The sequence below is a fragment of the Borostomias antarcticus genome (assembly GCF_949987555.1).
Source record: "Borostomias antarcticus genome assembly, chromosome: 17".
NCBI lineage: Eukaryota > Metazoa > Chordata > Actinopteri > Stomiiformes > Stomiidae > Borostomias > Borostomias antarcticus.
In genome coordinates, this window is record NC_140250.1 from 19,485,176 (window position 1) to 19,511,358 (window position 26,183).

Below are 26,183 nucleotides of genomic sequence, written 5' to 3' on the forward strand. Positions count from 1 at the left end.
CCCCCCCCCCCCCCCATGCCGGTCCAGAGCGCTGCGTTCTCCCTGCTGGTCTCCCTCCGCCCCCCCTCCTGACCGCTTGTCTCCGTTGGTTCCTAAGCGATGTGCCATTTGGCGTGAAATTGGTCCTATTTGTCCGTAGCGTGTAATAAGGCTCTCTGAGAATCAGTCGGTGCACGAACATGAGAGCATGAGGCCTCCAACACTTTCATCCCCATTACTGCACATCACACATGCTCTTCAGTCACCTCTACTCTGTTATCTAACTCTGCCGTATTACACACACATATGAGCACACACACACACACACACACACACACGCACACACAGCACGCACACACAGCACGCACACACAGCACGCATACACAGTCCTTCCCATGGGCAGACTGGCAAACACGAGATCTGAAGTTTTGCATATTCAGGGAACAGGGTGTTCTAGCCTGCTGTCTCTGTTTGTTCTTCCTTTGTTTGTTTGTTTGTGTTCAGGTTCTTTAGATTAGGGTTAGTTTAGATTAGGGTTAGGGTTAGTTTAGATTAGGGGATAATGGAGCATTTGCAGCAACTCCAGCACCACAATTGTGATGTGCACAGAATAAACACAAGCCCCTGCTGTGAGATTAACTGTGTGTGTGTGTGTGTGTTTGTGTGTGCGTGCGTTAGAGATGCGCTGATGGAGTTTGAGCACCCGAATCCGCGTGCACTCATCAATCATCCACCCGCCACCCACCCGACGTCATTATCTTCTAACATGTAGAGACCCGCCCCCAACCCGCCAAACAGGAAGTTATTGAATTTACATTTAAATGATGTCCAGCCGTTCGTGCTCATTTGCTTTTCATATAGGCGCATTTTCTTGACTTAAACAATTTAAATGCGTGTGTGTGTGCGTGTGCGCGCGTGTGTGTGTGTGTGCGCGCGCGTGTGCGTGTGTGTGTGTGTGTGTGTTTGTGTGTGTGTGTGTGTGGTCACAGATGTACCTCAGCTCCAGGTCTCGTATCTTCTCTCTCAGGGGGGCGACAGCCTGCAGACACCACGCAGCAGGAGAGCAGAGAACGGGGCGAGAGACACCGACAGAGACAGGAACAGCGATTACACAACCTGGAGCTTGTAAATGTGTCATGTGTGAATGAGTGTTGAGTTTATCTGTGTTGAGCGCTGTGACTGAACACTACATGACATGAAAATAGAGGAATGTTGAATGAGATCCTGCAGAGATACATTGAGATAGTGTGAACATTGAGATAGTGTGAACATTGAGATAGTGAGAACATTGAGATAGTGAGAACATTGAGATAGTGAGAACATTGAGATAGTGAGAACATTGAGATAGTGAGAACATTGAGATAGTGAGAACATTGAGATAGTGAGAACATTGAGATAGTGTGAACATTGAGAGACAGTTCATCTCACATTTAGAATGCAATCAAGAAATATTGGCTGATGTCTGAAAACAGCCAAATCATATCGAACTGGGCTGAGTTTCCCAGAGGCATCGTAGCGCTATGATGGAAACTCAGCCCTGCTCCGTTCTATTGAGCGTCTATTGAACTGCTGTGTTCTATATCATTTGTTGTAGGATATAGAATTTAGGATATAGATTGTAGGATATAGAATTTAGGATATAGATTGTAGGATATATAATTTCATTTAACTTCGCTCTTTCAGGGAATTTGCCATGTTAATGACACTGACATTACAACAAGTCTGATTATGCTTCCCTCTGGAATATGTCGGGGTGGGTCGTATGCCCTCCTCCCTTGTTCTCTGTAAAGCACATTGTGTTGCCTCTGGGTATGAAATGCGCTATACAAATAAAGCTTTGATTGATTGATTGATTGATTGATTGATTATATCAGTCGTGTAGTAAGAGTAGTAAGAGTAAGAGTGTAGTGTAGAGTGAGAGTGTAGTGTAGAGTAAGAGTGTAGTGTAAGAGTTTAGAGTAAGAGTGTAGTGTAGAGTAAGAGTGTAGAGTAAGAGTGTAGTGTAGAGTAAGAGTATAGTGTAGAGTTAGAGTGTAGTGTAGAGTAAGAGTGTAGTGTAGAGTAAGAGTGTAGTGTAGAGTAAGAGTGTAGAGTAAGAGTGTAGTGTAGAGTAAGAGTGTAGTGTAGAGTAAGAGTGTAGTGTAGAGTAAGAGTGTAGTGTAGAGTTAGAGTGTAGTGTAGAGTAAGAGTGTAGTGTAGTGTAGTGTAGTGTAGAGTAAGAGTGTAGTGTAGAGTAAGAGTGTAGTGTAGTGTAGAGTAAGAGTGTAGTGTAGTGTAGAGTAAGAGTGTAGTGTAGAGTAAGAGTGTAGTGTAGAGTAAGGGTGTAGTGTAGTAAGAGTGTAGTGTAGAGTAAGAGTGTAGTGTAGAGTAAGAGTGTAGTGTAGAGTAAGAGTGTAGTGTAGTAAGAGTGTAGTGTAGAGTAAGAGTGTAGTGTAGAGTAAGAGTGTAGTGTAGTAAGAGTGTAGTGTAGAGTAAGAGTGTAGTGTAGAGTAAGAGTGTAGTGTAGAGTAAGAGTGTAGTGTAGAGTAAGAGTGTAGTGTAGAGTTAGAGTGTAGTGTAGTGTAAGAGTGTAGTGTAGAGTAAGAGTGTAGTGTAGAGTAAGAGTGTAGTGTAGAGTTAGAGTGTAGTGTAGAGTAAGAGTGTAGTGTAGAGTAAGAGTGTAGTGTAGTGTAGAGTTAGAGTGTAGTGTAGAGTAAGAGTGTAGTGTAGAGTAAGAGTGTAGTGTAGAGTAAGAGTGTAGTGTAGAGTTAGAGTGTAGTGTAGAGTAAGAGTGTAGTGTAGAGTAAGAGTGTAGTGTAGAGTAAGAGTGTAGTGTAGAGTTAGAGTGTAGTGTAGAGTAAGAGTGTAGTGTAGTAAGAGTGTAGTGTAGAGTTAGAGTGTAGTGTAGAGTAAGAGTGTAGTGTAGAGTAAGAGTGTAGTGTAGTGTAGTGTAGTGTAGTGTAGAGTTAGAGTGTAGTGTAGTGTTAGAGTGTAGTGTAGAGTAAGAGTGTAGTGTAGTGTAGTGTAGTGTTAGAGTGTAGTGTAGAGTAAGAGTGTAGTGTAGTGTAGTGTTAGAGTGTAGTGTAGAGTAAGAGTGTAGTGTAGTGTAGTGTAGAGTTAGAGTGTAGTGTAGAGTAAGAGTGTAGTGTAGAGTAAGAGTGTAGTGTAGAGTAAGAGTGTAGTGTAGTGTAGTGTAGTGTAGAGTTAGAGTGTAGTGTAGAGTAAGAGTGTAGAGTAAGAGTGTAGTGTAGTGTAAGAGTGTAGAGTAAGAGTGTAGTGTAGAGTAAGAGTGTAGTGTAGTAAGAGTGTAGTGTAGAGTAAGAGTGTAGTGTAGAGTTAGAGTGTAGTGTAGAGTAAGAGTGTAGTGTAGAGTAAGAGTGTAGTGTAGAGTAAGAGTGTAGTGTAGAGTTAGAGTGTAGTGTAGTGTAGAGTAAGAGTGTAGTGTAGAGTTAGAGTGTAGTGTAGAGTAAGAGTGTAGTGTAGTGTAGAGTAAGAGTGTAGTGTAGTGTAGAGTAAGAGTGTAGTGTAGTGTAGAGTAAGAGTGTAGTGTAGAGTTAGAGTGTAGTGTAGAGTAAGAGTGTAGTGTAGAGTAAGAGTGTAGTGTAGTGTAGAGTTAGAGTGTAGTGTAGAGTAAGAGTGTAGTGTAGAGTAAGAGTGTAGTGTAGAGTAAGAGTGTAGTGTAGAGTAAGAGTGTAGTGTAGAGTAAGAGTGTAGTGTAGAGTTAGAGTGTAGTGTAGTGTAGAGTAAGAGTGTAGTGTAGAGTTAGAGTGTAGTGTAGAGTAAGAGTGTAGTGTAGTGTAGAGTAAGAGTGTAGTGTAGTGTAGAGTAAGAGTGTAGTGTAGTGTAGAGTAAGAGTGTAGTGTAGAGTTAGAGTGTAGTGTAGAGTAAGAGTGTAGTGTAGAGTAAGAGTGTAGTGTAGTGTAGAGTTAGAGTGTAGTGTAGTGTAAGAGTGTAGTGTAGAGTAAGAGTGTAGTGTAGAGTAAGAGTGTAGTGTAGAGTTAGAGTGTAGTGTAGAGTAAGAGTGTAGTGTAGAGTAAGAGTGTAGTGTAGTGTAGAGTTAGAGTGTAGTGTAGAGTAAGAGTGTAGTGTAGAGTAAGAGTGTAGTGTAGAGTAAGAGTGTAGTGTAGAGTTAGAGTGTAGTGTAGAGTAAGAGTGTAGTGTAGAGTAAGAGTGTAGTGTAGAGTAAGAGTGTAGTGTAGAGTTAGAGTGTAGTGTAGAGTAAGAGTGTAGTGTAGTAAGAGTGTAGTGTAGAGTTAGAGTGTAGTGTAGAGTAAGAGTGTAGTGTAGAGTAAGAGTGTAGTGTAGTGTAGTGTAGTGTAGTGTAGAGTTAGAGTGTAGTGTAGTGTTAGAGTGTAGTGTAGAGTAAGAGTGTAGTGTAGTGTAGTGTAGTGTTAGAGTGTAGTGTAGAGTAAGAGTGTAGTGTAGTGTAGTGTTAGAGTGTAGTGTAGAGTAAGAGTGTAGTGTAGTGTAGTGTAGAGTTAGAGTGTAGTGTAGAGTAAGAGTGTAGTGTAGAGTAAGAGTGTAGTGTAGAGTAAGAGTGTAGTGTAGTGTAGTGTAGTGTAGAGTTAGAGTGTAGTGTAGAGTAAGAGTGTAGAGTAAGAGTGTAGTGTAGTGTAAGAGTGTAGAGTAAGAGTGTAGTGTAGAGTAAGAGTGTAGTGTAGTAAGAGTGTAGTGTAGAGTAAGAGTGTAGTGTAGAGTTAGAGTGTAGTGTAGAGTAAGAGTGTAGTGTAGAGTAAGAGTGTAGTGTAGAGTAAGAGTGTAGTGTAGAGTAAGAGTGTAGTGTAGAGTTAGAGTGTAGTGTAGTGTAGAGTAAGAGTGTAGTGTAGAGTTAGAGTGTAGTGTAGAGTAAGAGTGTAGTGTAGTGTAGAGTAAGAGTGTAGTGTAGTGTAGAGTAAGAGTGTAGTGTAGTGTAGAGTAAGAGTGTAGTGTAGAGTTAGAGTGTAGTGTAGAGTAAGAGTGTAGTGTAGAGTAAGAGTGTAGTGTAGTGTAGAGTTAGAGTGTAGTGTAGAGTAAGAGTGTAGTGTAGAGTAAGAGTGTAGTGTAGAGTAAGAGTGTAGTGTAGAGTTAGAGTGTAGTGTAGAGTAAGAGTGTAGTGTAGAGTAAGAGTGTAGTGTAGAGTAAGAGTGTAGTGTAGAGTAAGAGTGTAGTGTAGAGTAAGAGTGTAGTGTAGTAAGAGTGTAGTGTAGAGTTAGAGTGTAGTGTAGAGTAAGAGTGTAGTGTAGAGTAAGAGTGTAGTGTAGTGTAGTGTAGTGTAGTGTAGAGTTAGAGTGTAGTGTAGTGTTAGAGTGTAGTGTAGAGTAAGAGTGTAGTGTAGTGTAGTGTAGTGTTAGAGTGTAGTGTAGAGTAAGAGTGTAGTGTAGTGTAGTGTTAGAGTGTAGTGTAGAGTAAGAGTGTAGTGTAGTGTAGTGTAGAGTTAGAGTGTAGTGTAGAGTAAGAGTGTAGTGTAGAGTAAGAGTGTAGTGTAGAGTAAGAGTGTAGTGTAGTGTAGTGTAGTGTAGAGTTAGAGTGTAGTGTAGAGTAAGAGTGTAGAGTAAGAGTGTAGTGTAGTGTAAGAGTGTAGAGTAAGAGTGTAGTGTAGAGTAAGAGTGTAGTGTAGTAAGAGTGTAGTGTAGAGTAAGAGTGTAGTGTAGAGTTAGAGTGTAGTGTAGAGTAAGAGTGTAGTGTAGAGTAAGAGTGTAGTGTAGAGTAAGAGTGTAGTGTAGAGTAAGAGTGTAGTGTAGAGTTAGAGTGTAGTGTAGTGTAGAGTAAGAGTGTAGTGTAGAGTTAGAGTGTAGTGTAGAGTAAGAGTGTAGTGTAGTGTAGAGTAAGAGTGTAGTGTAGTGTAGAGTAAGAGTGTAGTGTAGTGTAGAGTAAGAGTGTAGTGTAGAGTTAGAGTGTAGTGTAGAGTAAGAGTGTAGTGTAGAGTAAGAGTGTAGAGTTAGAGTGTAGTGTAGAGTAAGAGTGTAGTGTAGTGTAAGAGTGTAGTGTAGAGTAAGAGTGTAGTGTAGTAAGAGTGTAGTGTAGAGTAAGAGTGTAGTGTAGAGTAAGAGTGTAGTGTAGTGTAGAGTAAGAGTGTAGAGTAAGAGTGTAGTGTAGAGTAAGAGTGTAGTGTAAGAGTGTAGTGTAGAGTAAGAGTGTAGTGTAGAGTAAGAGTGTAGTGTAGAGTAAGAGTGTAGTGTAGAGTAAGAGTGTAGTGTAGTGTAGAGTAAGAGTGTAGTGTGGAGTAAGAGTGTAGTGTAGAGTAAGAGTGTAGTGTAGTGTAGAGTAAGAGTGTAGTGTAGAGTAAGAGTGTAGTGTGGAGTAAGAGTGTAGTGTAGAGTAAGAGTGTAGTGTAGTGTAGTGTAGAGTAAGAGTGTAGTGTAGAGTTAGAGTGTAGTGTGTAGTAAGAGTGTAGTGTAGAGTAAGAGTGTAGTGTGTAGTAAGAGTGTAGTGTAGTTGTCATGCTATATTAGGATGAATATTAGGAATGCACGGTGAATATCGGACAGATAATTATCGGGCCAATATCAGGAATTATGACGTCATACAGATAAATCCGATAACGTTAAGAATAGCTCTGATGAAAAAAAAAATTAAAATAAAAAGCTCAGATAAGAAAGTTTGTGAGGCTTGCCAGTACTGTGTTGTATGATTAGGAAGAGGTCTGTTTGATTTATTTCTTGGCTCCGCCCGGTTTGTTTGTCTGTACTATGATGTGGATGGATTGGGAGACAAATCAAGCGTTCCCTTTCTCCTGCTTGTGACGTAAACGGCCCGTCACTAGTTCATTCACTGTTCAGGGAAATACAGAGGACCAGGTTATTTGAATATATATATATATATATATGTGTGCAGAGACAGAACTGTTCTTGGTTTTTGTTTTGTTAAAGGAGTAGTAAAGGGAAAATGCATGTTTAGCCCTGTTTTAAGGTTACTTATGATCATATACAATGGTTCAGATCAAAACGTTAAAGCTAGCACTTTTGAGAAAGTCTGATAATTGCTGGACAGAAACAGGTTAGGGTTAGCGTGCTGGACTCTGATCTGAGCTTTGAGGCCCATATAAAGAATGTGACCTCATTGTATCACCTCAGAAACATCGCCATGGTGAAACCTTTCCTCTCCCAGACTGATACTGAAAGACTCATACCGTAATTCCTCTAATAGAAAGAAAATGATCACACAAAGTGGGCGCAGGCACAATAGGCTCTGTATCACGGGGGTTTACAAGGGAATCAAAATCACTATAAAGAATATGGGGCATATTAAGACTTTTGGAGACAAGGTCAGATTAGCAGTCCTGTAAAAACCCAAACCAGATATGCAGCTTGTCCTTTTTCCAGCTTCTCTCAGCTCGCCTGCGGTACACAAGCGTTTGAGAGCGCGGGTTAGGGTTAGGGTTAGGGGTAGAGTCATTGAGCCTTGGCTCAGAAGGTGCCATAGTGTGTTGTTTCCTCAAGGGATTGATGGAACCCAGGATGCTAGTGACCCAACTCCATCCACGGGAGAGAGCACAGAGCTAGAACAGCTAATAAAGCCCAGGGCTCCGTGCTCTTCAACCCGCAATATCCGCTTGTTCCTCCAATTACATTGACTGAGATCCATGTAATTAAGGGTGAATTTACCAACTGCTGGGCGGAGGAAAGCAGGCTGCCTAACATAATCACCCAGCAATCAGAGAGAAGTGTGAGTGCCTTGGGAACCTGGGCCCTTCCTAGCATCGCTCATTAAGACCCCTGATTGACAACTTAAACTACACTCACAGTGCCATGTGCAAGAGAGTGCAGCACGTGTGTGTGTGTGTGTGTGTGTGTGTGTGTGTGTGTGTGTGTTTAAAGAAATTACATTTACATGGAGAAGGAAAGACAGAGAGAGAACAGCAGAAAGGAAGAGAGAGAGGAAGAGAGAACAGAAGAGAGAGAGGAAGAGAGAGAGGAAGAGAAAGGAAGAGAGAGAGGAAGAGAGAGAGGAAGAGAGAGGAAGAGAGAGAGGAAGAGAGAGAGGAAGAGAGAGGAAGAGAGAGAGGAAGAGAGAAAGGAAGAGAGAGAGGAAGAGAGAAAGGAAGAGAGAAAGGAAGAGAGAAAGGAAGAGAGAAAGGAAGAGAGAAAGGAAGAGAGGAAGAGAGAAAGGAATAGAGAAAGGAAGAGAGAAAGGAAGAGAGAAAGGAAGAGAGAGGAAGAGAGAGGAAGAGAGAAAGGAAGAGAGAGAGGAAGAGAGAAAGGAAGAGAGAAAGGAAGAGAGAAAGGAAGAGAGAAAGGAAGAGAGAGGAAGAGAGAGGAAGAGAGAAAGGAAGAGAGAGAGGAAGAGAGAAAGGAAGAGAGAAAGGAAGAGAGAAAGGAAGAGAGAAAGGAAGAGAGAGGAAGAGAGGAAGAGAGAAAGAAAGAGAGAGAGAGGAAGAGAGAAAGGAAGAGAAAGGAAGAGAGAAAGGAAGAGAGAGAGAGGAAGAGAGAAAGGAAGAGAGAAAGGAAGAGAGAAAGGAAGAGAGAGGAAGAGAGAGAGGAAGAGAGAGGAAGAGAGAGGAAGAGAGAAAGGAAGAGAGAAAGGAAGAGAGAGGAAGAGAGAGAGTAAGAGAGAAAGGAGGAGAGAAAGGAAGAGAGAAAGGAAGAGAGAAAGGAAGAGAGAGAGGAAGAGAGAAAGGAAGAGAGAGAGGAAGAGAGAAAGGAAGAGAGAAAGGAAGAGAGAGAGGAAGAGAGAAAGGAAGAGAGAGGAAGAGAGAAAGGAAGAGAGAGGAAGAGAGGAAGAGAAAGGAAGAGAGAAAGGAAGAGAGAGGAAGAGAGGAAGAGAAAGGAAGAGAGAAAGGAAGAGAGAAAGGAAGAGAGAGGAAGAGAGGAAGAGAAAGGAAGAGAGAAAGGAAGAGAGAAAGGAAGAGAGAAAGGAAGAGAGAGGAAGAGAGAGAGGAAGAGAGAAAGGAAGAGAGAAAGGAAGAGAGAAAGGAAGAGAGAAAGGAAGAGAGAAAGGAAGAGAGAGGAAGAGAGAGGAAGAGAGAAAGGAAGAGAGAAAGGAAGAGAGAGGAAGAGAGAGAGGAAGAGAGAAAGGAAGAGAGAAAGGAAGAGAGAGGAAGAGAGAAAGGAAGAGAGAGAGGAAGAGAGAAAGGAAGAGAGAAAGGAAGAGAGAGGAAGAGAGAAAGGAAGAGAGAGGAAGAGAGAAAGGAAGAGAGAAAGGAAGAGAGAGGAAGAGAGAAAGGAAGAGAGAAAGGAAGAGAGAGGAAGAGAGAAAGGAAGAGAGAAAGGAAGAGAGAAAGGAAGAGAGAAAGGAAGAGAGAGAGGAAGAGAGAAAGGAAGAGAGAAAGGAAGAGAGAGGAAGAGAGAAAGGAAGAGAGAAAGGAAGAGAGAAAGGAAGAGAGAAAGGAAGAGAAAGGAAGAGAGAAAGGAAGAGAGAAAGGAAGAGAGAGGAAGAGAGAAAGGAAGAGAGAGGAAGAGAGAAAGGAAGAGAGAGAGGAAGAGAGAAAGGAAGAGAGAAAGGAAGAGAGAGGAAGAGAGAAAGGAAGAGAGAAAGGAAGAGAGAAAGGAAGAGAGAAAGGAAGAGAAAGGAAGAGAGAAAGGAAGAGAGAAAGGAAGAGAGAGGAAGAGAGAAAGGAAGAGAGAAAGGAAGAGAGAGGAAGAGAGAAAGGAAGAGAGAGGAAGAGAGAAAGGAAGAGAGAGAGGAAGAGAGAAAGGAAGAGAGAAAGGAAGAGAGAGGAAGAGAGAGTAAGAGAGAAAGGAAGAGATAAAGGAAGAGAGAAAGGAAGAGAGAAAGGAAGAGAAAGGAAGAGAGAAAGGAAGAGAGAAAGGAAGAGAAAGGAAGAGAGAAAGGATGAGAGAGAGGAAGAGAGAGAGAGGAAGAGAGAAAGGAAGAGAGAAAGGAAGAGAGAAAGGAAGAGAGAAAGGAAGAGAGAGGAAGAGAGAGAGGAGGAGAGAAAGGAAGAGAGAGGAAGAGAGAAAGGAAGAGAGAAAGGAAGAGAGAGAGGAGGAGAGAAAGGAAGAGAGAGGAAGAGAGAAAGGAAGAGAGAGTAAGAGAGAAAGGAAGAGAGAAAGGAAGAGAGAGGAAGAGAGAAAGGAGGAGAGAAAGGAAGAGAGAGGAAGAGAGAGAGGAAGAGAGAGAGAGGAAGAGAGAGAGAGGAAGAGAGAGAGGAAGAGAGAGAGGAGGAGAGAAAGGAAGAGAGAGGAAGAGAGAAAGGAAGAGAGAAAGGAAGAGAGAGAGTAATAGAGAAAGGAAGAGAGAAAGGAAGAGAGAGGAAGAGAGAAAGGAAGAGAGAGAGGAGGAGAGAAAGGAAGAGAGAGGAAGAGAGAAAGGAAGAGAGAGTAAGAGAGAAAGGAAGAGAGAAAGGAAGAGAGAGGAAGAGAGAAAGGAGGAGAGAAAGGAAGAGAGAGGAAGAGAGAGAGGAAGAGAGAGAGTAAGAGAGAGAGTAAGAGAGAAAGGAAGAGAGAAAGGAAGAGAGAAAGGAAGAGAGAGGAAGAGATAAAGGAGGAGAGAAAGGAAGAGAGAAAGGAAGAGAGAAAGGAAGAGAGAGGAAGAGAGAAAGGAAGAGAGAAAGGAAGAGAGAAAGGAAGAAGGAGAGTAAGAGAGAGAGGAAGAGAGAGGAAGAGAGAAAGGAAGAGAGAGAGAACGAGAGAGAGGAAGAGAGAAAGGAAGAGAGAAAGGAAGAGAGAAAGGAAGAGAGAAAGGAAGAGAGAGGAAGAGAGAAAGGAGGAGAGAGAGGAAGAGAGAAAGGAAGAGAGAGGAAGAGAGAGGAAGAGAGAAAGGAAGAGAGAAAGGAAGAGAGAGAGTAAGAGAGAAAGGAAGAGAGAGGAAGAGAGAAAGGAAGAGAGAAAGGAAGAGAGAAAGGAAGAGAGAGTAAGAGAGAGAGGAAGAGAGAAAGGAAGAGAGAGGAAGAGAGAAAGGAAGAGAGAGGAAGAGAGAGGAAGAGAGAAAGGAAGAGAGAAAGGAAGAGAGAAAGGAAGAGAGAGAGGAAGAGAGAGAGGAAGAGAGAAAGGAAGAGAGAAAGGAAGAGAGAAAGGAAGAGAGAAAGGAAGAGAGAGGAAGAGAGAGGAAGAGAGGAAGAGAGAAAGGAAGAGAGAGAGGAAGAGAGAAAGGAAGAGAGAAAGGAAGAGAGAAGAAGAGAGAGGAAGAGAGAGGAACAGAGAAAGGAAGAGAGAGAGGAAGAGAGAGGAAGAGAGAGGAAGAGAGAGGAAGAGAGAAAGGAAGAGAGAAAGGAAGAGAGAGGAAGAGAGAGAGGAAGAGAGAAAGGAAGAGAGAGGAAGAGAGAGGAAGAGAGAAAGGAAGAGAGAAAGGAAGAGAGAAAGGAAGAGAGAAAGGAAGAGAGAGGAAGAGAGAAAGGAAGAGAGAAAGGAAGAGAGAGGAAGAGAGAAAGGAGGAGAGAGAGGAAGAGAGAAAGGAGGAGAGAGGAAGAGAGAGGAAGAGAGAAAGGAAGAGAGAAAGGAAGAGAGAAAGGAAGAGAGAGAGGAAGAGAGAGGAAGAGAGAAAGGAAGAGAGAAAGGAAGAGAGAGGAAGAGAGAAAGGAAGAGAGAAAGGAAGAGAGAGGAAGAGAGAAAGGAAGAGAGAAAGGAAGAGAGAGGAAGAGAGAGAGAGTAAGAGAGAAAGGAAGAGAGAAAGGAAGAGAGAGAGGGAGAGAGAAAGGAAGAGAGAAAGGAAGAGAGAAAGAAGAAGAGAGAAAGGAAGAGAGGAAGAGAGAGGAAGAGAGAAAGGAAGAGAGAGAGGAAGAGAGAAAGGAAGAGAGAAAGGAAGAGAGAGGAAGAGAGAAAGGAAGAGAGAAAGGAAGAGAGAGGAAGAGAGAGGAAGAGAGAAAGGAAGAGAGAAAGGAAGAGAGAAAGGAAGAGAGAAAGGAAGAGAGAAAGGAAGAGAGAGGAAGAGAGAAAGGAAGAGAGAAAGGAAGAGAGAAAGGAAGAGAGAAAGGAAGAGAGAGGAAGAGAGAAAGGAAGAGAGAAAGGAAGAGAGAAAGGAAGAGAGAGGAAGAGAGAAAGGAAGAGAGAAAGGAAGAGAGAAAGGAAGAGAGAAAGGAAGAGAGAGGAAGAGAGAGGAAGAGAGAAAGGAAGAGAGAAAGGAAGAGAGAGGAAGAGAGAGGAAGAGAGAAAGGAAGAGAGAGGAAGAGAGAAAGGAAGAGAGAGGAAGAGAGAGAGTAAGAGAGAAAGGAAGAGAGGAAGAGAGAGAGGAAGAGAGAGGAAGAGAGAAAGGAAGAGAAAGGAAGAGAGAAAGGAAGAGAGAAAGGAAGAGAGAAAGGAAGAGAGAAAGGAAGAGAGAGAGGAAGAGAGAAAGGAAGAGAGGAAGAGAGAGAGGAAGAGAGAGGAAGAGAGAAAGGAGGAGAGAAAGGAAGAGAGAGAGGAAGAGAGAAAAGGAGAGAAAGGAGGAGAGAAAGGAAGAGAGAGAGGAAGAGAGAAAGGAAGAGAGCGGCGCTGTCAACTCACTTCGTCAATCCTCTGTTCAATCTTCATCTCTCCATGTTCCTGTATCGATCTGGACAGAGAGAGGGAGGTGGAGAGAGAGAGAGAGGGGGAGAGAGAGAGAGGGGGAGGGGAGGAATATGAGTCCAGATGGCAGAAAAATAACTGCCCCCTCCTCTGGTCATATTTGTTCCTCATACGAAGCGCATGGTCAGGAACCGATGACCTCTCTCCAGACTAATATTAATTATGTTGAATGGCTGAATACGCATTCTACATGATAGAGTCTGGACCACTTCACCACTCAAGCACTCGTCTCGCCCTCCCCTCGTCTCTCCCCCCCCTCGTCTCTCCCTCCCCTCGTCTCTCCCTCCCCTCGTCTCTCCCCCCTCGTCTCTCCCCCCCCCTCCTCTCTCCCCCCTCGTCTCTCCCTCCCCTCGTCTCTCCCCCCTCGTCTCTCCCCCCTCGTCTCTCCCCCCCCTCGTCTCTCCCTCCCCTCGTCTCTCCCTCCCCTCGTCTCTCCCCCCTCGTCTCTCCCCCCTCGTCTCTCCCCCCTCGTCTCTCCCTCCCCTCGTCTCTCCCTCCCCTCGTCTCTCCCCCCTCGTCTCTCCCCCCTCGTCTCTCCCCCCTCGTCTCTCCCTCCCCTCGTCTCTCCCCCCTCGTCTCTCCCCCCTCGTCTCTCCCCCCCCTCGTCTCTCCCTCCCCTCGTCTCTCCCCCCTCGTCTCTCCCCCCTCGTCTCTCCCTCCCCTCGTCTCTCCCCCCTCGTCTCTCCCTCCCCTCGTCTCTCCCCCCTCGTCTCTCCCCCCCCTCGTCTCTCCCCCCTCGTCTCTCCCCCTTCGTCTCTCCCTCCCCTCGTCTCTCCCCCCTCGTCTCTCCCCCCTCGTCTCTCCCTCCCCTCGTCTCTCCCTCCCCTCGTCTCTCCCCCCTCGTCTCTCCCCCCTCGTCTCTCCCTCCCCTCGTCTCTCCCTCCCCTCGTCTCGGAGACAGATTGGGCTGTTCACCCTCAACAGCCTCTCAGATCCCTGCTGGGATTATATAACAGCCCCCAACAGGTGCGGCCTCCTGCTGTGAATCAAATCAGCCCAATGCTAAACCCTTTCACCCCCTTCAGCATGACAGGGCTCATTCCTCAGGCTCTCTCTCTCGCTCTCACACACACACACACACACACACACACACACACACACACGCACACACACACACACACACACACACACACACACACACACACACACACACACACACACACGACAGACTGCCAAACACATACACTTATGAAGCCACACAAACACAAGGAGTGTTCTTCATCTGAGTGACAGAGAGAGCCGACGGGAGAGGGAGGGGAGGGGGGCAAAGGAGGAGAGATGATTGGCTGGTTCTTCCAGGGCTGGTTCTAGAAGGTTCTCATCTCATCCCTGGTCGGCATGGTAACTGTATCCCCCAGCCTCTCATGGTTCGTCAGGACGCTTACCGATTGGTCAAATCAGCTCATCTACTTCCAACAGATGCTGCAGGAGAAAGCGAGGGGAAAGCAGCTCCCCTGCTACCCCATACCCTCCCCACCTACCCCTAACCCTCCCCTACTGCCCCTTACCCTCCCCTACTGCCCCTAGCCCTCCCCTACTGCCCCTAACCCTCCCCTACTGCCCCTAACCCTCCCCACCTACCCCTAACCCTCCCCTACTGCCCCTAACCCTCCCCTACTGCCCCTAGCCCTCCCCTACTGCCCCTAACCCTCCCCTACTGCCCCTAACCCTCCCCACCTACCCCTAACCCTCCCCTACTGCCCCTAACCCTCCCCTACTGCCCCTAGCCCTCCCCTACTGCCCCTAACCCTCCCCACCTACCCTTAACCCTCCCCTACTGCCCCTAACCCTCCCCACCTACCCCTAACCCTCCCCTACTGCCCCTAACCCTCCCCTACTGCCCCTAACCCTCCCCTACTGCCCCTAACCCTCACCACCTACCCCTTACCCTCCCCTACTGCCCCTAACCCTCCCCTACTGCCCCTAACCCTCCCCTACTGCCCCTAATCCTCCCGTTACCCCTAACCCTCCTCTACTGCCCCTAACCCTCCCCACCTACCCCTAACCCTCCCCTACTGCCCCTAACCCTCCCCTACTGCCCCTAACCCTCCCCACCTACCCCTAACCCTCCCCTACTGCCCCTAACCCTCCCCACCTACCCCTAACCCTCCCCTATTGCCCTTAACCCTCCCCTACTGCCCCTAACCCTCCCCACCTACCCCTAACCCTCCCCACCTACCCCTAACCCTCCCCTACTTCCCCTAACCCTCCCCACCTACCCCTAACCCTCCCCTACTGCCCCTAACCCTCCCCTACTGCCCCTAACCCTCCCCTTCTGCCCCTAACCCTCCCCACCTACCCCTAACCCTCCCCTATTGCCCCTAACCCTCCCCTACTGCCCCTAACCCTCCCCACCTACCCCTAACCCTCCCCTACTGCCCCTAACCCTCCCCTACTGCCCCTAACCCTCCCCACCTACCCCTAACCCTCCCCTATTGCCCCTAACCCTCCCCTACTGCCCCTAACCCTCCCCACCTACCCCTAACCCTCCCCACCTACCCCTAACCCTCCCCTACTGCCCCTAACCCTCCCCTACTGCCCCTAACCCTCCCCTACTGCCCCTAACCCTCCCCACCTACCCCTTACCCTCCCCTACTGCCCCTAACCCTCCCTGCTACCCAGAGACCCCTCCGTTAACAGCCTGGGGTGTGCTGTGGGTTTCATAACACAACCGGGGCATTTGAGAGGGTATTTGCCGATAGTCTCAGAATGGCTCCTGACAGTTTGTTCCAGTAGCCCTGGGGGGGCAGGGGGGGGGTAGAATCAAACTGAGAGAACAGTGTGGAATAGTGCTCATACTTTACCTCATATTTGTATAGATTCCCCAGACAGCTAGGAGGGAAGGGAAAAAAAAGTTAATAAATGGTTTATAAAAATGTCAAGACCACAATGAGAACAAACATGTCACACTGAGCATGAACATACTCAACACTATCTATCACTCAACACTGAGCACATACTGGTCCATCACTCAACACTGAGCACATACTGGTCCTTCACTCAACACTGAGCACATACTGGTCCATCACTCAACACTGAGCAGCACATACTGGTCCATCACTCAACACTGAGCAGCACATACTGGTCCATCACTCAACACTGAGTAGCACATACTGGTCTATCACTCAACACTGAGCACATACTGGTCCATCACTCAACACTGAGCACATACTGGTCCATCACTCAACACTGAGCACATACTGGTCCATCACTCAACACTGAGCAGCACATACTGGTCTATCACTCAACACTGGTCTGAGACTGACTACTGGGCCTGTACACTGGATCTCTTCAGCCTATTCCCTAGGACTCGTGTGTGTGTGTGTGTGTGTGTGTGTGTGTGTGTGTGTGTGTGTGTGTTTCCCATGTATTTGCTTAATTCCATATGTATCATAAATAAATCAACATAGTGTAAAAGATGAAAGTGTGTCCATCTGTGGCTCACGCAGAAGAACATCGTATTACTGGTCAACAGCATGTAGCTGAGCTACTAGGAGAAATAAACAGCACTGATCTGCTGGCTGGGTCCCAGCCCTCACCCTCACCCTCACCCTCATCCTCACCCTCACCCTGGCTCCCAGCCCTCATCCTCACCCTCACCCTGGCTCCCAGCCCTCATCCTCACCCTCATCCTCACCCTGGGTCCCAGCCCTCATCCTCACCCTCACCCTTAACCTCACCCTCACCCTGGCTCCCAGCCCTCACCCTCACCCTCACCCTCACCTAGGGCTGCTCGATTAATCGGATTTTAATCTAGATTAAGATTTGGGCTGTCAACGATCATTAAAACTAAATAATCGCCATAAAACGATTTTGCACAAATCAAGCGCACCCTACACTGCAGAGCTATACTGCGCTTGACCCCTCCCCCACCCCCCCCCAAAGCCCCAAAACAAACACTTTAGTTCAAAGCGAGACGAGTTGTCAAGCAAGGCGCACGCATGCTCCTCTCGAACAAAACACGACAAGAAGATGATTATGGCAGCAGAAAGAGAGGTGGACAAGAGAGCTAAAACAACCTCAGTGGTCTGGAAACACTATGGGTTCGCAGAGACAGATTTGGACCAAGTTGACACGGTGTGTAAAATGTGCTACGCAGTCGTAGCTGCCCCTCAAAGCAGCCCTTCTCAGTCCCGCTGTCACATTCCGCTCGCTCATGCCAGACAACAGTCCTTTGCCGGTCCCTTCACTTTGCCGTCAAAATAAATCGGTATCGGCCTAGTTAGCAGAGGTCAGATAAACATGAAACTTCACTTACCTAAGCAAAAGGGTCTATTTTAACAAATGCTGGGTTTTGAAGCCTCGGCGCTACCATTAAATAACTTATTTAGACGCGTTCTGTCATAGTGAAATTATTTTTCCGAGGTAGTCTTCTTCTGTGGTGGTGGCGGTGCTTTGAAGCTTCTTTATTTATCAGTTTTGGCACTTTTATTTATTTATCAAGGTCAAGGTTCACTATTTGTCTCCCATGGGAGAAATTTATATAATCCAAAGAACATTGTTAAAAAGAAAAGCCACTGTCAACATTTAATAAATTAATTGTTATCAAAGTCAATAATTTGATTTGTTAAGAAAATTTGTTAAGAAAAAAACTTTTGATTAAAAAAAAGAATTCAATGAATAATCGTGTTAAATGGCTCCCAGCCCTCACCCTCACCCTGGCTCCCAGCCCTCACCCTCATCCTCACCCTGGCTCCCAGCCCTCACCCTCACCCTCACCCTGGCTCCCAGCCCTCACCCTCACCCTCACCCTGGCTCCCAGCCCTCACCCTCACCCTCATCCTCACCCTCGCCCTGGCTCCCAGCCCTCACCCTCACCCTCACCCTCACCCTCACCCTGGCTCCCAGCCCTCACCCTCACCCTCATCCTCACCCTGCTCCCAGCCCTCACCCTCACCCGTCAATCATCCTGGCTCCCAGCCCTCACCCTCACCCGTCAATCATCCTGGCTCCCAGCCCTCACCCTCACCCATCAATCATCCTGGCTCCCAGCCCTCACCCTCACCCATCAATCATCCTGGCTCCCAGCCCTCACCCTCACCCATCAATCATCCTGGCTCCCAGCCCTCACCCTCACCCATCAATCATCCTGGCTCCCAGCCCTCACCCTCACCCATCAATCATCCTGGCTCCCAGCCCTCACCCTCACCCATCAATCATCCTGGCTCCCAGCCCTCACCCTCACCCATCAATCATCCTGGCTCCCAGCCCTCACCCTCACCCGTCAATCATCCTGGCTCCCAGCCCTCAGAGTCCGGACTTTGAGGATGGATGTCTTAGAGGAAGCCTCGTCCCTGGCCCTGTCCCTTAGAGACATCCCTGATAGAGACATCCCTGTCCCTTAGAGACATCCCTGATAGAGACATCCCTGTCCCTTAGACACATCCCTGATAGACACATCCCTGTCCCTTAGAGACATCCCTGATAGAGACATCCCTGTCCCTTAGACACATCCCTGATAGACACATCCCTGTCCCTTAGAGACATCCCTGATAGACATCCCTGTCCCTTAGAGACATCCCTGTCCCTTAGAGACATCCCTGTCCCTTAGACACATCCCTGTCCCTGTCCCTTAGACACATCCCTGTCCCTTAGACACATCCCTGTCCCTTAGAGACATCCCTGTCCCTTAGAGACATCCCTGTCCCTTAGACACATCCCTGTCCCTTAGAGACATCCCTGTCCCTTAGACACATCCCTGTCCCTTAGAGACATCCCTGTCCCTTAGAGACATCCCTGTCCCTTAGAGACATCCCTGTCCCTTAGACACATCCCTGTCCCTGTCCCTTAGAGACATCTCTGTCCCTTAGAGACATCCCTGTCCCTTAGAGACATCCCTGTCCCTTAGACACATCCCTGTCCCTTAGAGACATCCCTGTCCCTTAGACACATTCCTGTCCCTTAGACACATCCCTGTCCCTTAGACACATTCCTGTCCCTTAGACACATCCCTGTCCCTGTCCCTTAGACACATCCCTGTCCCTTAGACACATCCCTGTCCCTTAGAGACATCCCTGTCCCTTAGACACATCCCTGTCCCTTAGAGACATCCCTGTCCCTTAGACACATCCCTGTCCCTGTCCCTTAGAGACATCTCTGTCCCTTAGAGACATCCCTGTCCCTTAGAGACATCCCTGTCCCTTAGAGACATCCCTGTCCCTTAGACACATCCCTGTCCCTTAGAGACATCCCTGTCCCTTAGAGACATCCCTGTCCCTTAGACACATCCCTGTCCCTTAGAGACATCCCTGTCCCTTAGAGACATCCCTGTCCCTTAGACACATCCCTGTCCCTGTCCCTTAGAGACATCTCTGTCCCTTAGAGACATCCCTGTCCCTTAGAGACATCCCTGTCCCTGTCCCTTAGAGACATCTCTGTCCCTTGGAGGAAACGGTATTGTTGTACTTGTTTGCTATACTGCTATTTTTCTCAGCATGGCTGCTGTTTAATGGATTGGCTCCAGCAACCATGATGACTGGTGATTCATACTTGGTTAATGGAGTGCACTGCCCCTTCTACTCGCGCGCAGGTGATTTCAGATAGCTGGAATTAGGTGTCACCACTGCCTTTTCCTTATGTCTCTGCTGAAGATGTACTACCAACATCGAAAAGTTAGCCTACTGAATATGAACCACGAATAAAAAGGCCAAACTGTCCGTGTGCTTCAATGAATTCTTCCTCGCCTGAGCAGGAATCCAGATCAGAGAAATGAGGATGTTCACTTTTTATGCAAATCACACCTCATCAATCTGCTTCCCCCGCGGCTCACAAGGGTCTGCTCCTGTCCCTGTGCATATCGTGTGTGTGTGTGTGTGTGTGTGTGCGTGTGTGTGTGCGTGTGTGTGTGTGTGTGTGTGTGTGCGTGTGTGTGTGCGTGTGTGTGTGTGTGTGTGCGAGCGTGTGTGCGTGTGCGTGTGTGTGTGTGTGTGAGTGGCCACGGAGAACGGACCACCTACTTATGGATTCCCATGCAGGCGGTCTCTCTGAAGCCTGTTGGGCCGCGTGTCTGAGAGCGTGACGCTGCCGCCAGCATGAGAGCAGCATGGTTCTGATACGAAGATGGAGGAGGCAGTTCTAGAGTCCAGCTAGAGGCCGGGGAGGCAGTTAGAGGCCGGGGAGGGGTTGAGCTGTGAGGAGAGGAGCTGAGGCTGGATGGGGGCTGGGAGGTGAGGCCGAGGTTGAGGGCTCCAGGGTTGAGAAGGAGCTGATAGACAGATAGAGGCTGGGGGCTGATGAGGAGCTATGGTTGAGGCTGAGGAGGAGAGTGGAGGTCCGGGGGAGGCTGACCCAGAGGAGGACAGCGCTCTGATACTCACTTCCTGTGCTCAGCTCGCTCAGTGGCTGCGCGGGCGTGAAATTACAGATCAATGAAAAACCACTGGCTGATATTTAAAGCGAGACACGTTTTTAAATGTCAAACAGCCGGCATGAACATCTGATTATTCCTTTAAATCCAGACCTGCTTTCTGCCCAAGGACACAGTTAAGACCAGCACTCATTAACACTACACCAACGAGGAGGTGAGGCTGAGCGCCTGCAGGCGGCCGGGTGTGTGTGTGGATGGACGTCTGCCAAGGACGGATGCTCCGGGAGTACAGGAGCCCAGCGGTGCAGGAACACGCACGCACACGCACACGCACACACACGCACACACGCACACACACACACGCGCGCACACACACACGCACACGCACACACACACACAGGGGATCTACAGGACACATGGGAGATGTTCCCTGTCTTGTACAATGTCAAATATGGTGGCTCTCTCCCCTGCTCCTATAGGCTCTCTCTCTCCCCTGCTCCTATAGGCTCTCTCCCTGCTCCTATAGGCTCTCTCCCCTGCTCCTATAGGCTCTCTCTCTCCCCTGCTCCTATAGGCTCTCTCCCCTGCTCCTATAGGCTCTCTCCCCTGCTCCTATAGGCTCTCTCTCCCCTGCTCCTATAGGCTCTCTCCCCTGCTCCTATAGGCTCTCTCTCTCCCCTGCTCCTATAGGCTCTCTCTCTCCCCTGCTCCTATAGGCTCTCTCCCCTGCTCCTCTCTCCCCTGCTCCTATAGGCTCTCTCTCTCCCCTGCTCCTATAGGCTCTCTCTCTCCCCTGCTCCTATAGGCTCTCTCTCTCCCCTGCTCCTATAGGCTCTCTCCCCTGCTCCTCTCTCCCCTGCTCCTATATGTCCCCCCTACCACTCTCCCAGGCTGGGACCCTACCCCCCAGGGAGGTCTCTATTCAGGGCTCTCCCCCCCAGGGAGGTCTCTATTCAGGGCTCTACCCCCCAGGGAGGTCTCTATTCAGGGCTCTACCCCCCAGGGAGGTCTCTATTCAGGGCTCTACCCCCCAGGGAGGTCTCTATTCAGGGCTCCACCCCCCAGGGAGGTCTCTATTCAGGACCCTACCCCCCAGGGAGGTCTCTATTCAGGGCTCTCCCCCCCAGGGAGGTCTCTATTCAGGGCTCTCCCCCCCAGGGAGGTCTCTATTCAGGGCTCTCCCCCCAGGGAGGTCTCTATTCAGGGCTCTACCCCCCAGGGAGGTCTCTATTCAGGACCCTACCCCCCAGGGAGGTCTCTATTCAGGGCTCTCCCCCCCAGGGAGGTCTCTATTCAGGACCCTACCCCCCAGGGAGGTCTCTATTCAGGACCCTACCCCCCAGGGAGGTCTCTATTCAGGGCTCTCCCCCCAGGGAGGTCTCTATTCAGGGCTCTCCCCCCCAGGGAGGTCTCTATTCAGGGCTCTCCCCCCCAGGGAGGTCTCTATTCAGGGCTCCACCCCCCAGGGAGGTCTCTATTCAGGACCCTACCCCCCAGGGAGGTCTCTATTCAGGGCTCTCCCCCCCCAGGGAGGTCTCTATTCAGGACCCTACCCCCCAGGGAGGTCTCTATTCAGGGCTCTCCCCCCAGGGAGGTCTCTATTCAGGGCTCTCCCCCCCAGGGAGGTCTCTATTCAGGGCTCTCCCCCCCAGGGAGGTCTCTATTCAGGGCTCCACCCCCCAGGGAGGTCTCTATTCAGGACCCTACCCCCCAGGGAGGTCTCTATTCAGGACCCTACCCCCCAGGGAGGTCTCTATTCAGGACCCTACCCCCCAGGGAGGTCTCTATTCAGGGCTCTCCCCCCCAGGGAGGTCTCTATTCAGGACCCTACCCCCCAGGGAGGTCTCTATTCAGGACCCTACCCCCCAGGGAGGTCTCTATTCAGGGCTCTACCCCCCAGGGAGGTCTCTATTCAGGACCCTACCCCCCAGGGAGGTCTCTATTCAGGACCCTACCCCCCAGGGAGGTCTCTATTCAGGGCTCTCCCCCCCAGGGAGGTCTCTATTCAGGACCCTACCCCCCAGGGAGGTCTCTATTCAGGGCTCTACCCCCCAGGGAGGTCTCTATTCAGGGCTCTATCTCAGTACTCTGCCCTGCCTGGTCCAGGGTGCTCTATTATTGTGTGAGTGAGTGAGTGAGTGAGTGAGTGAGTGAGTGAGTGAGTGAGTGAGTGAGTGAGTGAGTGAGTGAGTGAGTGAGTGTCTGTCTGTCTGTCTGTCTGTCTGTCTCTGTCTGTCTGTCTGTCTGTCTGTGTGTCTGAGTGAGTGAGTGAGTGAGTGAGTGAGTGAGTGAGTGTCTGTCTGTCTGTCTGTCTGTCTGTCTGTCTGTCTGTCTGTGTGTCTGAGTGAGTGAGTGAGTGAGTGAGTGAGTGAGTGAGTGAGTGAGTGAGTGAGTGAGTGAGTGAGTGAGTGAGTGAGTGAGTGAGTGAGTCCCTCACCCTAACCCGGATCCGTATCCTTCTCCTACCCCCTCCCTACCCCAACCCCTGCCTCTACCTGGGCCCAGGCACACTCACACACACAGACATACACCAGTGTTTGCCATGTCTCTCCTATGATGTTTTTAGCCTCTCTTACTCTGAAAATGTAATTTAATGTAATTTATTACTCTATAAATGTTCTTAGCCATTAGACAAACATACTCCAGGAGCTCGATCGCCTTGTTGAGAGGGGTCAGGGAAGAATTTTTACAGCTCACTTATCTGGCCCCCGGGTGATTACTGTTTTTTGCTTCCCTCTGGAATATGTAGGGGTGGGACGTCTGCCCACCTCCCTTGTTCTCTGTAAAGCGCATTGTGTTGCCTCTGGGTATGAAATGCGCTATACAAATAAAGCTTTGATTGATTGATTGATTGATTGATTGATTGATTGATTGATTGATTGATTGATTGATTGATTGATTGATTGATTGATGGGGGGCTCTGAATCCCGGGGGGGGGGGCTCTGAATCCCGGATGGAGAGGGAGGATGTGACTAATAGTGATTGAGTGAGGAAAGCTCCATAACTTGAGGCATGACCGGAGGTGAACCTGTTTTACATCATAAAACACCAGGTTTACATCATATCATAAACATTATAACCTGGCCTTCATGGTTTACATCATATCAGCGGGCTAATAAGGATCCTTCTTAATTTAACTAATATGAAAAATATCAATTTGTTAAGACTATTATTGCAAAATAACGATATGGCTACATTTTACACAACCAGCTGCATTTGTCTTTAGAGATTGGACTTGACTTTATTTCAGCACCCTGTTCAAAATATGTTCTGTTGTATGGAAGCAAATCACTCATCAGTCCTAACATAAACCATATAATTAGCCTATAGTTATTTTTTTGTGTAACAAGCTTTGTGATTGATTGACTAATAGAATCTTGGTCCAGAGTATTTCGTCTAGAGAAAAAAACCCTGAAAGAGTTGAATCAGCAGTCGGTGATTCTTGAAGTCAAGCAGTCGTTTTTTTGCTCCACTGTCAAGATGCGCTGGTGGGTTAAGACCACTCACCTGCCTGGTGATCTATACAGGACAGACCACTCACCTGCCTGGTGATCTATACAGGACAGACCCCTCACCTGCCTGGTGATTCATACAGGACAGACCCCTCACCTGCCTGGTGATTCATACAGGACAGACCCCTCACCTGCCTTGTGATTTATACAGGACAGACCACTCACCTGCCTGGTGATTTATACAGGACAGACCCCTCACCTGCCTGGTGATTCATACAGGACAGGACAATCATTCATCTTAGATCTAGGCTGTTACTGTAACTGTTTGTTGTTTGAGATATCCAAATTCAGGTATCGGAATTGGATCAGAACTGGGAAAAAGTGGATTGATGCATCTCTACTGAAGCCCACTCTCCTCTGGCAGGAGACGAGCTCTCGGCCATCAGACTCATTAACACTTCTCCCCACGACCATCAGACTCATTAACACTTCTCCCCACGACCATCAGACTCATGAACACTTCTCCCCACGGCCATCAGACTCATTAACACTTCTTCCCCACGGCCATCAGACTCATTAACACTTCTTCCCCACGGCCATCAGACTCATTAACACTTCTTCCCCACGGCCATCAGACTCATTAACACTTCTTCCCCACGACCATCAGACTCATTAACACTTCTTCCCCACGGCCATCAGACTCATTAACACTTCTTCCCACGGCCATCAGACTCATTAACACTTCTTCCCCACGGCCATCAGACTCATTAACACTTCTTCCCACGGCCATCAGACTCATTAACACTTCTTCCCCACGGCCATCAGACTCATTAACACTTCTTCCCCACGGCCATCAGACTCATTAACACTTCTCCCCACGGCCATCAGACTCATTAACACTTCTTCCCCACGGCCATCAGACTCATTAACACTTCTTCCCACGGCCATCAGACTCATTAACACAGTTTGTGTCCCCTCCGACTCCATGCCCCCTGCTCTACCTGCACACAACCTCGTGTTCCCCACACCTCAAGCACACTGCACACGCTGAACACATCACACTACAATCTACACACACACATCACACTACAATCTACACTCTCTCTATAGACTATATACACTCATCACACTACAATCTACACTCTCTCTATAGACTATATACACTCATCACACTACAATCTACACTCTCTATAGACTATATACACTCATCACACTACAATCTACACACTCTCTATAGACTATATACACTCATCACACTCCGTTTTCTAGATATTATGTAAATTGCACTTGTGTCACCCTTTTTTTTTTTACAGTATATCATATTTTGTACATTGCACTGTATTTTGTTTACTGTATGCACTGTTTTTTGTATTGCATTTGCACTGTCCTGTCCCGCACCCCAAGCTGTCCTGTGCCGTCTGAAACAGTGTCCATTACCCTAGACAAATAACTGTGTGTGTGCTATATACAGGGCCAATAAAACACATCTGGAATCTTGAAATACGCCACTAGTTGTTGGTATGTCTGTTAACTATGTTATAAATAGGTCCAGTCCTTTGAACTTTGTCCCAGCAAGGTGCTACTGATCAGTCTGAGCTTTGCGTTGTTGTGCTCATCTCAACTGGGCTTGGTCTCGTACTTGATCATCCAGAGAGAGTGCACTCAGCAAGGCTGTGGGTGCATGTAGTGTGCATACTCAAGTGTGTGCATATATACTCACAGTGTACAGTGTGCATACTCAAGTGTGTGCATATATACTCACAGTGTACAGTGTGCATACTCAAGTGTGTGCTTATATACTCACAGTGTACAGTGTGCATACTCAAGTGTGTGCGTATATACTCACAGTGTGCATACTCAAGTGTGTGCATATATACTCACAGTGTACAGTGTGCATACTCAAGTGTGTGCATATATACTCACAGTGTACAGTGTGCATACTCAAGTGTGTGCTTATATACTCACAGGCAATGTAGGCGATCAAGGCGAGGGCGACCAGCAGCTTCATCATCCGTCTGTTGAGTCCTGATGCCACCCAGACGATCCTCTTCATCCTCTGCTCAGAGACACATGAACCCGGAAGCACACGAGGCTCTGGCTCACTGCATTTCACAACCACGAAGTTCGCGTTTCTCTTTACTAATCACTCAATGAGTTGTGTTTCATGTAGCCCTGAGTGGAAGGTGTTCAACTATCTATCTGAGAGCGTGTGTGAGACCAGCCTCATACGTGGCCCCTCGCCTGGGAGCTAACAAGGCTGTCCTGTCTCCTGTCTCCTGTCTCCTGTCCTCCTGTCCTAACCCTGTCTGTCCTCCTGTCCTAACCCTGTCTGTCCTCCTGTCCTAACCCTGTCTGTCCTCCTGTCCTAACCCTGTCTGTCCTCCTCCTCCTCTCTGCTGCCGGGTTCACTCCACCTCTCCCATCCTCACCTGCTCCAAGTGACTCAATATCAGACCAATCCTTAAGGGACGATTCTAAATACAGAATATCTGAGTAACTGAGACGAGCAGGAGAGACACTGGCCCTGATGCAGTTAGCCTCCTAGCTCAGTTAGCCTCCTAGCTCAGCTAGCCTCCTAGCTCAGCTAGCCTCCTAGCTCAGTTAGCCTCCTAGCTCAGTTAGCCTCCTAGCTCAGTTAGCCTCCTAGCTCAGTTAGCCTCCTAGCTCAGTTAGCCTCCTAGCTCAGTTAGCCTCCTAGCTCAGTTAGCCTCCTAGCTCAGTTAGCCTAGCCTAGCCAGATCACACAGCTGCCCACGTTATCTACTATCTCACCAGCTACCAACGCGTTCTCTGTGTGTAAGTTCTCCTGTATTATTGGGTTATTATGAGTTATGGCTCAACCATCATAATAAATATCTCTTATCTGCTTGAGTCGCTCGGGAGACGCAGTTTGTTTCCCTTCTGAGTCGCAGGTCCTGGGAGCGATGATTCCTGCATCGATTGAGCAGCCTGCCGCGATAGCAACTCACTTGTTTTGATTGTGAACAACAGTGTCATGTTTTGATTTAGACTAATTAATTAGAATTTCTTCAAAATATGTTTTTCCTGTGCACTACATCCCCCAGT

General features: G+C 48.1%; 1 protein-coding gene across 1 annotated transcript in view; it reads right to left on the bottom strand.

Moving 5' to 3' along the window:
• Positions 1–25,912, bottom strand: part of uxs1 (UDP-glucuronate decarboxylase 1) — a 70,860-nt gene extending 44,948 nt beyond the window's left edge. The window contains exons 1-4 of the mRNA XM_084451818.1: positions 25,083–25,912; positions 15,164–15,191; positions 12,297–12,345; positions 975–1,018 (exon numbers count right to left, since the gene is read on the bottom strand). Of these exons, the coding sequence (XP_084307944.1) occupies positions 975–1,018; positions 12,297–12,345; positions 15,164–15,191; positions 25,083–25,170 (209 nt within the window). The 5' untranslated portion in view covers positions 25,171–25,912. The remainder of the gene's footprint in view (positions 1–974; positions 1,019–12,296; positions 12,346–15,163; positions 15,192–25,082) is intronic.
• Between the last annotated feature and the right edge of the window lie 271 nt (positions 25,913–26,183).